The sequence below is a fragment of the Miniopterus natalensis genome, chromosome 9 (genome assembly GCF_054644295.1).
Source record: "Miniopterus natalensis isolate mMinNat1 chromosome 9, mMinNat1.hap1, whole genome shotgun sequence".
Taxonomy (NCBI): Eukaryota; Metazoa; Chordata; class Mammalia; order Chiroptera; family Miniopteridae; genus Miniopterus; species Miniopterus natalensis.
The window spans coordinates 43807103-43820005 of record NC_142089.1 but is presented as its reverse complement, the minus strand read 5'-3'; the positions used below and the strand labels follow the sequence as shown (position 1 = coordinate 43820005).

The 12903-nt window shown below is 34.9% G+C and overlaps 1 protein-coding gene across 1 annotated transcript in view; it reads left to right on the top strand.

Moving 5' to 3' along the window:
• The window catches only part of NEGR1 (neuronal growth regulator 1), a 724815-nt gene extending 716623 nt beyond the window's left edge, over positions 1 to 8192 (top strand). Inside the window, exon 7 of the mRNA XM_087820521.1 lies at positions 4292 to 8192. Within this exon, the coding sequence (XP_087676647.1) occupies positions 4292 to 4416 (125 nt within the window). The 3' untranslated portion in view covers positions 4417 to 8192. The remainder of the gene's footprint in view (positions 1 to 4291) is intronic.
• The last annotated feature ends 4711 nt before the right edge of the window (positions 8193 to 12903 follow it).

The following is a 12903-nucleotide window of genomic DNA, read 5'->3' as shown; positions in this document are numbered from 1 at the left end:
GTATCGCATTCCCTTATGTGTTTATAAGGGTGAGAGTGTGGGAGATGGATATGAACCTTATCATCACTTAATAAATATTACTGGACATTTACTAAGTACCAGGTTCTAGTCTGTACCAATGGTAAAAATACATATAATAAATCTTGGCTTGAAGACATCCTCAGTCTAACGGGGGGAAATCGATGTGTAAATATGATCTGGCAGATATATAAATAACATCAAATATGATGCCAAACGAATCTGGCAAGTGGGGTTTTAGAAAGCGTTTCCTCTTTTAAAGGAGAGGGTACTTGAACTGAGCCTTAAGCTAATTTCTAATCGCTAATTGCTCATAGCTAACAGTTATTTTCTATAATTTCTGAAGATTTCCTGTAATCTCTTATATAGCTGATTGGGATTGAGTGTGACAAGCAAATCTAATTAATCCAAATAGCACTGAGACACCTACATTTAGTGCCATTAAATTTGTGCTCTAAATTACTGTATTAACAAGTCACCAAAAATTTACCTAATAAATATCAGTCAATGGAACTAAGGTTATCTAGTAATAGGATACCCCAAGTCAAAGAACCATAATGCCACCATTTTAAAAAGTGAGATGCATATATACTATCATGTGTTTGTCATTACATTTTGTAGAAAATAGTTCTATTTATATCTACTGCCCAAACTACTTTGGAGAGCCCTCTCATGTTTGTTCCCTGTATATAGGGTGTCCTCCAAAAATGTATACACACGGTTTGAATAGTTATAAAGGTAGTGTTTATTAAATTACATTTCATTTTCAAAATTGAATGCTATCATCTCTTAAAGTGTATATACATTTTTTGGGACACCCTGTACACCCTAATGTTCTATATTTACCTTTTTATTTCTATATCCAACTAGAATGAAACTTTCCTAAGAGAGGAGATTAAATTTTATTCATCTTTCTCTGTGTTTGATTCCCAGCACATAAAAGACGTTCAATACCTCCTTAAGAGCATGAATCATGATATATGGCTTGACATTAGTTATTTGACCTCACAGTCCCTTGACTACCTTTACTCTTTGTCTTTTTGCCCACTGATTGCCAATAGCTATTCTATAGTCCATTTCTTATAATAATTACCTGATGACAATGCAGCAACAGGTTCCTACTTTATTTTAGGACTAATAGAAGTATTGCATTCACAAAACTAAAAAGTACATCAATTTGAGCATCAATAGACAAATATATATACTCCATTAATTGCAAAGTAGTATTTAATTTTTAAATATATTGTTTTCATGTCTAAAACAATATGAGGCTGAGTAGAAGGTAAAGGCACATTGTGGGAAAAGATGGCATTGAAGGTATTTGATAAAAAGGAGGAGTGTATAAAGTAGATATGGCCATGTGTGTAATTAAATAACAAAAGCACTATATCTATCATATTAGCTATGGTATTCCCAGTACTTAGCACAGTGCCTGGTACCTAGTACAGTACATATTTTCTGAATGAATGGAAGAGCTATATTGAAGAGTGTCTAGCCTATAGGCAAGTGGCTTGCTTCAGAAGAAATTCCTTTTATAAGAGAGAAATACCCCTCTTAATTCTGACCTATTTATTTATTTCATTGAATTGTTCACTCGACAGACATTTCTTAAACATCTACTATGTACCAGACTTTGCCAGACTTTGTGTCTGGAAACACCAAGATAAATAAAACATGAACTAGGAGAGTTTACAATCTGGTAAGATAGATACGTATGGAAATATTTGCAATGCAGTGTTATAGTTGTATAAAAAGAAATAAATGTGGTGGCCTAATGACACACTAGGGTAATCTGCTCAGCTTGTTGGAGAAGAGATTTAGAAAAGATTGCCTCCAATATGCTTTTTAAAGTATGAATACAGAGTTTGAGAGTCCTTTATACTCTACCCACTTAATGTACTATTTAATTACTCAAGACAATAAAATTTTATCTTGCTTTGTGTGCTTAGCTTTTAATATTTATTTCTTATTTATGAAATCATTTTATACACTTTGTTTATTATTGGCCCTTTACTGTTATACTGGTTTTATTGCACTCAAGATTCTTTAAAAACAACAGCAAAAATAACTCTGAAATAGCTGTCATTAAGAAACCAACAGACCACTTAAATATTTATTTATATTTTTAAAACATACAACATCTTTCTAGGTCTTGAACAAGAGAAGATAATTTAAGGAGTTTTGTGGTTTTATATTAGACTTCTTTTGTATCAAGACTTGAAAAGCTGTCTGTTCAATGATATAGACATATTTTCTTTATAATCTTTTCATACATTAAGACTCATTTGTGATGCAAATACTTTAGGACTCATTTGCGAAGCATTAAATAGTAGATTTTGCTCTGTGTATCCTAGAGTAGTAGTTTCAGCCCTGAATCTTACTCACCTGGGACCAACAATTGTACTGTTAAGGAAACTCCCCACTGGCAGGGAACCAATGCATCTTTCATCCCCTCTAATTTCTTAGAGGTATAAACAAAGCAATTTATTCTTCTTGTAACATGGAAATGTAGTCATTGGTGAAAGTTCCATTAAAAACTACCTGCTGGTAATTCAAATTCAGTGACTAAAACTGCTCCTGAATTTGAGTTATGGATTTGGGGATGAAATAATATATTTTTATTACATTATTTATTTTTATTAGAAAACAGTGCTTGAAATCCAAGTTTCATTAAGAAAAAGTAGTTAAAATTATGTCGGCGAGGTTTTTTTTATTGTTACTGTTATAATTATTATGGTAAATGAGAATCAGTCTCAGGCAAGGTTGAGTGTGTCTGCGACATTCAATTTCTGGAACACAATATAATTCACATTCAAAGAGGTAACTATTCTCTTGTGAAATGAAGTGGAATTTGTTCAGTTGACTTCCACAATATCCCAAGCTTGGTGAGTCTCTAGGAGAAATCTCTCAGTGAAAATTCAACGAGTCTGTTAGCCAAGTTCCACACGAGCTTCTCATGTATAAAACTGTGATATTTCTTATGTGTAAATAAATGTAATCATACTATTCTACAGCTCAAAATTCTTCAAAATCTCCTTTATTATAAAGAGCTGAAGTCCTTTTTTATTATAGTCAAACTCATTCTGTCTGCCTAGAGTCCCAGTTTCAGTTCCAGAAGGAACTGAAATAGAAATTTCAGGCCTCAATCTTCATGGTCAGCAAGACTAATTTACTTTTAGATCCTAGAATATATATTGTGCTCTCTCTTTTCCTCATGCTTTTGAATATATTGTTTTTTCTGCCCAAATAACCATCCCCTTTGGTAAAACTCTCTGTTAAATCATCCCTCCCTTGCCCAGGCAGATGTAAATATACAATTTTCTGTGTCATTGCAGTTTTGCACATGCGACTCTGATATTTCTAGGATTGTATTATACTTTTTGAATATCTTTTCTCACCTTCAAAAAAAATTGTTGGAAGAGAGAATCTCTTGTTTTTCCAGCATTTAATACAGTATTTTGCCAATAAAAATGATTTACAGATATATGCGTGTATATATGTATAATGTCACTTATATGTTGAATCTAAAAAAGCTGAACATGTAAAAATAGAGAGTAGAATGGTGTTTACCAGAGGCTGGGGAGGGGGGAATTGGGGATTATTGTTTAAGGGTACAAACTTGGAACTTGCAAATAAATAAGTCCTGGAGATTTAATGCACAGCATAGTAATTACAGTCAACAATACTGTATTATAACCTTCAAAGTTGCTAAGAGACTAGATCTTAATTATTCGCACCACAGGAAAGAAATGATAATTATATGATGTAATTGAGGTTTTAGCTAACACTACAGTGATAATAATATTACAATATATAAATGCATGAAATCAACACCATTGTACACCTTAAACTTACACAATGTCAATTTTATCTCAATAAAACTAATTTTTTGGAAAAATATTCATGAATTAATATTGCTCACTAATACAAATATTTACAATGTATGCAAGAGGACTAATGTTAGCTGCGATGTAGTAAGTACCTAGCATGTGCTCAGCCCAGTGCACTGTTCTGCGGTGCTTCATCTCCACGCCTCGCTGTAGGCCTGCCAAGAGGGTCATATCATCTCTGTTTTCCCTAAAGAATAATGGAGCTTAGAGAGGTCAGTCAAACAGGCCGCACATTGTCCCACAGCAGAGCCAGATGCGAGCCTGAGTCCGTCTGGCTCCAACGCCAGTGCTCTCCCCGAACTAGCCAGCTGCCTTTTGATTATCATGAGGATCCTGAAAGACTCGGCTTAGATTCTGATTTAGTCTTTTCCATTTCTTTCCAGCTCCAAGTACAGCCCAGTATGGAATTACCGGGAGCGCCGACCTTCTTTTCTCCTGCTGGTCCCTTGTGTTGACACTGTCCTCTTTCACCAGCATATTCTACCTGAAGAATGCCATTCTACACTAAATCTAAAGACCCATGAAAGGCTTTTAAGAATTCTCTGGAAGTGCTGATGGCTGGATCCAATCTGGTACAGTTTGTTAGAAGCAGCGTGGGATATAATCAGCAGTGCTTACGTGGGGATGCTCGCCTTCTGTAGAATTGCTCATTATGTAAATACTTTCCTTCCACTCTTTTTTTGATTAGCTACATTACCTTGTGAAGCAGTACATTGTCTTTTTTTTTTAAGATGTGAAGGCTCTGAAATTACTTTTAGAGGATATTAATTGTGATTTCATGTTTGTAATCTACAACTTTTCAAAAGCATTCAGTCATGGTCTGCTAGGTTGCAGGCTGTAGTTTACAAAAACGAATATTGCAGTGAATATGTGATTCTTTAAGGCTGCAATACAAGCATTCATTTCCCCGTTTCAATAAGAATCAATCCACATTGACAAAGATGCATTTTTTTTCTCTCTTTTGATAAAAAAAAAAAGCAAATAATATTGCCTTCAGATCATTTCTTCAAAATAAACACATATCTAGATTTTTTCTGCTCGCATGATATTCAGGTTTCAGGAATGAGCCTTGTAATATAACTGGCTGTGCAGCTCTGCTTCTCTTTCCTGTAAGTTCAGCATGGGTGTGCCTTCATGAAATAATAGTTTCCTCTTCATCTTCAACTTTAATAAAAACAGTTTGCCAAACCCTACAGTTTAAAGCAAAAATAAACAACAATGATAAACTATACCCTGTCTCTAAAGAGCAAAGTAGCTATAGGACTATAAAAATCTCTTCGTTACCAGTGGGGTTTGAGAATTCTGCCCCACAATAACTCAATTTTGTGATGAAAAACAATTGGATTAACATAGTCCAGGAACATTTAGCATATTATTTTTTTATGTTAAATCCACTTTGGGAAATAATTCCCTTTAAACTGACAACACAGTCCAGCCAAGAGATTGCCCAGCAATCCAGGATCTTTTCCTTTCATGATTCCAAGCCAAAATTTTTAAGATGATTTTTCAGAAAGGACACAAAGTTCCATCACCTAATATTACATCAGTTGGTAAACACTCAAAATTAAGTTGGTTCTGTGACAGGAAAGATGGTATGAGAAGGTGCCCCTGTGGACAGGAGCATTTTGCATATTTTTTTACCTGAAAACATCACTCAGTTGATAGTTTGGAGTGCATGTTATATTAAAAAATTGTTCAAAATATATTATAACAAATATTTTGTGCTGGTGTGCAGCAGATCAATCCCTGAAATAACTAATTCTATAATAAAATCTTTCTCTATAGCCATGTCAGCTCAAATAAGTAAGGCCAAAAATTTTTTTTACCATGTTTGATTTTTTTTCTTACATGGTATATGTAAGATATGATAAAATAAAGACAAGACCAGAGATGAGACTATCTTAAGATATATTAATTATTAAATTATCATGAGTATTAACTTATTTCTGTCATAAAGAATGAAAACTACATTTTTGAAGGAAAATGCTGTTACTTTAAAAAGTGTTATATTACAGGAAGAGTTGGATGGTTTTACTCTTTACTAATGAAAGACAGTAGCCTTGAAAGTCATTTCACAAGTTTGACAAAGTTACCAATTGCACTACACCTAGAGAGATTTCTGCAGACAGTCAGCCCCCTTTGCAAGTCATAAAAACAACGAAAAACTTATAAAGATAGATACAAGAAATTTCACAGAAATTATACATATTTAAGATATCTAATATTTTACCCCAAAAAAGATAACTTGAAAATTGTGATTTCTTTTCAACTAAAACTTAGTCCCAAATTGCACCCTAAGTCTATTTTAATTAGAAAAATGAATTCTAAATGAGGAGGCATAAATATACATGTTTTCAGAAAATGGCAATAATAGGGCATGATGCTATTAAATTTACTCACTGTAAAAATGTATTACATTATTTTGACTGATGTATTAAAAATGGGGTTTTAAAAATACAAGTGGCATTTGAACCTTGGTTATTATTGACTTGCATTTTTAAAATATTCTTTGTGGAATTTGTGAGTAAATTACAAAATATTTTGTTTTGTATTGCAGCTTTAAAGTGGCACACTCCATAATAATCTACTTACTAGAAATAGAGGTGCTACCACAAAAGTGTTAACCATCAGTACCATTGTTTGGGAGAAAGAAACAGATCAAGAATGCATATTATACAGTGACCGCTTTCCTAGAGTTAAAAATACCTCCTCTTTGTAAGGTTTGTAGGGTAAATGTGAGGTAAATCGAGGTATAAACTTTGGATGAACCAAATAATTAGTTCAAAGTGTTGTCATGATTCCGAATTTGTGGAGTCTGGTGTTATTACCATAGAATGTGACAGAAGTACAGTCATAGCTCAGTAGCTATATGTATTTGCCTTTATGTTAGAAGAGATGTTCTCGAGTGACATTTTTAAACGGAGGAGGTATTCGCTATGTTTTTCTGTATCACAGCAACATTCCTAGTCCTTAGGCCCCTGGACAGAGTGAAATCATGAGTATTTATGAGTTCAATATTGTTCAAATAAGGCTACAGTATTTGCTTTTTTGTGTGAATGTGTTGCATATAATGTTCAAGTAGATGATTTTACATTTATGGACATATGAAACGTCTGATTACTTCATTTTATCAGTCCTGACTGTACAAGATTGTTGCGACTTCAGAATAGCAGTTTTATGAAATTGATTTCTCTTTTGATGTATAATAATTTTTTTCTAGCTATTCATTTCAGCATTATATTTCCACAAGTTACATTTGTGGGATTCCTTTTGTTGCCCCTGATTTTTTTTTTTCAAAGAAAGAAGAAAGAAAAATAAAAAGCAGTTGAGAAAGGATAGTAGAAAGAAAGGAAAAAGACGGAAAAGGGCAGGAGGTAAATACAGTGGGGGAAAAAGGAAGGGTGGAAGAAGGAAGGGAGGGAGGGAGAAACTGACAAAGGATGGGAGGGAGGAAGGGAGGGAGGAAAGGAGGAAAGGGGAAGAAACAAGAGCAAGAACAGGAGGGAGAGAGGAAGAACTGGAATCTTAGGGTAGTTGACTTAATTCATTTGCATTCTTGGTTTAATTGCAAATGGTGTAATTATGTTTTACAGTGATCCCATTCAAAACATAAGTCCTGTTACACCATGAAGTTCCTATTGTGCAGCAATTATATAATGAAAAGTACTACCCAAATTATAGTATTGTGTATTGGGGGGGGGGGAGACTCTAAAAGATTTGAGAGAGCGAATGCCAATCTTAAAGCTACTCTTGGAGGACTTAAAACTTAACTGAAAAATTAATGCTTCATCATAACATTTAAACTATATCTAGAAAGTAGACTGGAGAACTGAGAAAATTAGCCAGATAATTCAGGACAAAATATATATATAAATACCCCAATGTGTGAATTCAGAAAACTCTGAGAAATTTATCAAAGCCAATCATCTATATTGATCAAATTTATTGAATAATTGTTAATTTATCCATTGTGCTTAGCTTTGTGACACAGCCAAAAGTTACCTATTTAATCTTTTCAATAAAAATTGTTTTTTGAAATTCAGAAATGATTTAAAAAGAGGTCAGGTTTTTAACTATTTATTGAAGTATGTGGATGTACAGTATTTCAATAGATATGAATATGAATAAATGGTATGCCTTAAGATCCTTTGAATATGTATTTACTTTAAAGACTAGGAAAAACTCTTCCTGTCTTTTAGTAAAACATCCATATTTCATAATCTGATGTAAAATATGTTGTACTGTTTCCAATAGGTGAATATAAATTCAGTTTATCAATTAAAATATGTATTTGACTTATTTTAAAACTCTATTAGTTTCAGAGAAAAAAGGAAGAAGTAATAGTTTAAACACCTTTCTTCTATTCCCTTCTTTATTTTGTGTTTTATTCACTGCACCACACTCACATCTTTCAGGTACTCCAAGGCAATACGGGGTGAAAATGTGGGGTGCTACAGTATCGAAGGACTCCACATTGTAGCTTTTCTCTTGCTGATTTCCAAAAGGTCTGACAAACTAGACTACATCTACCCTAAAGAAGTTTTCTGGAAAGATTTTTATTATCAGTTACTTAGAACTTTTATCTGCTGAAAAGCAGCAGAGTTAGCAACAGAGACTGCTGATAAAATCCTGTTGGTTTGGTGGGCTAGGTATCTGAAAACTCAAGTGCTTGTAGGATTCAGACAGATAACATAATTGTATAAGACAGCTGGGTATAAAACAGGGAGCATATACCCCACCTTAAGGCATTCAGATGCAATCTTCTTAAAAAACTCTGCTTTCCAAGCAAAACATGATTTGTCTGAGAGCTCCTAGTTCATGATTGTTATAATATGCAAATGAGAGCCACCCTGAACGAATGATTTAAGCCCTCTTCTCCAAATCTGTCCATCTATGATGGTCAACCAAATAAAAAGGAACAAGGTGGCACATAAACAAAACAGAAAACCATGAAAAAGATCCATGCTTGGTGAAATAAGCTATTTTGAAACATGGGTGTCATTGCTATTCTGGGAAAACCCCTTACCCCTATAAAAACAAAAACATGCTAATAAACATCTGATTTTCCCACTAGCCCATTATTTCTCCCTCTGTAACTTTTACCCTTCTCTCAGTCACATGGAAGCAGAAGCATCTAGTCTCAGACCCTGTAAGCTAGCACGGGAAGCAGAGCTATTTTCTCTCTGAACGTGACAGGTTAGAACACACATACTTCAAAACCACACCCAGGTATTTGGAAAATAGTTACTTACGTTAGCCTGTCAGGCAGAAATTTAAGAATTTTAAGAGAAAAATTTCCAAGATAGTGGAATTTGATCCAAACATGTTAACGTACATCCCCCGAATTTCCCAAGATGCAGATGCCTTCACTTCCACATGCACCTTTTTCTCATAATTCACTTACTGAAAATACTTAGGAATTCACTTCTCTAAAGGAAAGAGAACAGATTGACAAGTGACTCAATAAATAATTTCCAGTCTTGCTGGAGAAGAGGAAAGGAGTAACCCTTTTCAGTCTTTTCCCTAAAAGCCCTGCCCACAATCATACTAAGGCTAGCAGGACTCCCCCAAATCTTCCATCTAAGCAACGTGCTTTGCCTCAGAGACAGATGCGGCAGCTAGAATTACTCCTCAGGAGTCACACCTATCTCTTCTTTACATCTTACAATGGCAAAGCACTTTAGCGGGCATTGTTACTTTGACTTTCACAGCACGTTAAATGAGATTCAGAAATTTTAAGTCAGTTGCTGAAGATTATACTTTACTAAGCGGCAGATTTAAGCCAAATGTGCAAATGCAAAATACTCCCGATGTGTTTCTGTTTCCATTAGCCTCCTTAGTAACAGTAAAAGGATGTGATTACTTCTCTAGCCACACAAACAACTATAAGTATATTTATATTTATATATAAGTAACTTTGTTTATTCATTTTTTTTCTTTAATGCTATCCCTCTATTTTCTAATGTCTCCAGAGGGTATGTAATTTAAAGGCAAATCATGTTTTATATCTCATCTAAAACTTTTGGGGCATCGAACATACAATGCATTTGCCTTTGGACACACAAACCTTGTAATGTTAGACCCATCGCACCAAATGGGGAATCTTGTCATAATTGTATGTATCTTTCTAACATAGCATTCTGCAAAAGGCCTGCCAACTTTTCGATAATCAACTAAGACTATTTCCCAGGCATCTGCAATCAACAGAATTCTTAGGGAAACAGAGATAAAAATGAATGCATTTTCTAAAATTCATGATAGAATACTGATTTTAATTTTGAGTGATATTTCAGACAATTTATGTCAAAAATACTAATTTTATGCTCATCTTCTTGTGCTGGGGCAGTAGAACAAGACGGAGATTCTAATTTTAGAAATTAAACCATGTACAACCTAAGAAATACATTCATATTTTGTTGTCAAAATACAGATGTAATATGAATCCTGTGGACATAACTTCTTAGTTTGGAAAAAAATGAAAAGCATGACTTTCAATACATGCAAAATGAACACAATTCATTAATGAGTAAGATGTTACAACCAGATAAAAGGACAGTCCAAATAAAGGACACATTCATAGATTTAGAATATTGAAATCCATTTGCTAATGGAGCAAAACTCCTTTTTCCAGAGAAGGAAGAAGAATTCAATTGAATCTTTAACCAGCAGCATTTATTTACATGTCTCTAGACAAGATACAGCCTGGGGCAAACGTAGGTTAACAGTTGTGAGTACTTGAAAAATAGTTTATTTCTATTATTTATTAATTATTGTATTATTTTCTATATGAACAACTGTAAACCTACCTTTGTCTCCCCCGCACCCTGTATATTTTGCCTTAGTATCACTTACTTACATTTTATAAAATAGTTCAAAGGAAATGGAAGGTAAAATCCTCATAGAATTCGAATTAGATAACCTAGAAGGGTGTGGTCTAAATAATGTAGGGGTTTGTCACTGCAACACAAATTTCCCCTAAAATTATGAGATATCAAAATCTTAAAAGCAGTTGAATTAATTGAATTGATACTATTTTGATAACATAGTAACCTCTATTGTAATGACTCAGAAAAAAACACACCAAGTTATCTATATACCTAATATTCTACTTTCTGTATGTTCTAATTATTAATTTTCTTCCTTATTTAGTTTGGGACATATAAAAGGAATAGGAAACACTTAAAATATAATAAGAACCAACTTGCTTCAAGAACCTACCTTGTTGAAAAACGAATATATTTTGGACATGTTAAAAGAAAATGCTTTTTTGTCATTTGGAGAGGGGGCCATTTAACCTATGGGACTTTAAATCAACATTTTACAGTCACATTAACAACAATAAGAAATATGAAGTAACAGTTGAGAAAGCAATATTTCATCAACCAAATACAAGGGTAATGGTGAAAACATTTCAAGACACTATTGCAAGAGTTGAGCGATCTGTTTCCATTTAATGCTAATGAGCCCAGTCCTTGCACAAATTTTGGTTTGGTAGAAACTACAGGAGGTAGCATGGTTCATTAGGCCTTCAAAGCTTTAAAATGTTAAAGGGGTGGTTTTCCTCCTACATTTCAAGTGAATTGCTAAAAGCATTGGGATGTTCCTCAGTGGAACTTTGAATTTGCTAGTTTCTTCATTAATTTTGACCCTTTCCCATGAAAAAAAGTTAACTTCACACTAACCCACAGCAGACTTCTACCTCCTGCAGTTCTGAATTGTGTTTAAACAAGTATTTCAAGCACATGGAATTTCCTGAGAAAATTTAGGAAGCATATTTTTAAAAAAGGACCTATGGAACATTCTTTGGAGACTATAGTATGCTAATAATAAAGAACAGAGGTTTCTGGATGGTTCTAAAGTGCCTGATAAGATCCACAGAACTCTTACATCATTTTGTAAGCAGTTTCAAAAATGTGGACTGTGGTTGACCCAAAACTTGACATCTCCCTACCAAACATTTGACAAGTGACCTGGCAAAAATGTGGTCAATAGCTCATGTATGACATACTCCTGAAGAAATTGTTGCTAGAGATTTGAAACTGCTTCAAGCTGATGTCTTTTGAAACAAAACACACACACAAACACAAAATCGCATTGGTATCAGTGATCTGGAAAATAAGCTCACAAGCCAGCCATGTGGCGTTCTGGATAATTCCAAAAAAAGAGAGAGAGAGAAGAAATAATGACAACAGTTTCTGTTTAAGACTCGTTTACTAAGATTGTAGCATAAGTAACATCTCGTGTTTAATTAATCAGAAGCCCCTGTGGGTGAATGAGATGTGGTAAAAGACTTTATTTACGTGGAGTTACATCCCTGGGGCTGTGAAGTCCCTCATCCCTTAAACCAGCCTTGGAACAGGTTGCAGTCGGGGGTCCATAGAGCCCAGAGCAAAGCCAGCGTCCCGAGCTTCCCTTCCAGGCTGCAGCTGGGTCCAGGCCAGCACGGGACTAATTAAAGCCCATTCGTGCATCGTCAGAGCCACAGGGCCGGAGCCACTGGGCGAATGCAGGGGAGTGTGCCCCCCACAGCAGGAGCTGGGTGCAAACAGCAAGTGGGCCAAGAGCCAAGAGAGAGAGCCCTTTGTCTAGACGTTTAAATATTCAGGTTTTCCTCCCTTGCAGGGCCACGCCTGTCCTGGTCACTGACTGGCTTTCCGGTGGGACTGACAGGTAAACACCTTGCCGCATCACTCAGGCATTTCTGGCTTTGTCCAGTCCCTTCCCCCATCGATCAGGGGAACAGACTTGGAGAGTGTTAAATCACCACTTTCTAGCAAAGTTGTTTAAATGGCATGCGTATATTATCTAGTCTTTCCTTTACTCCTTTCCTGTTAAATAATAACCAGATGACTACAGCGGTATCACTGTGACACCCACCCACCCATTCATTCACTCAAACAGTACAGTGAGATTAGGCACCTTTCAAAGAGCCATCTAAGAGGAACTGTCTGGTGGAATTCATCTGGATTCTAAAAGACTATCAACGAACTTGAGT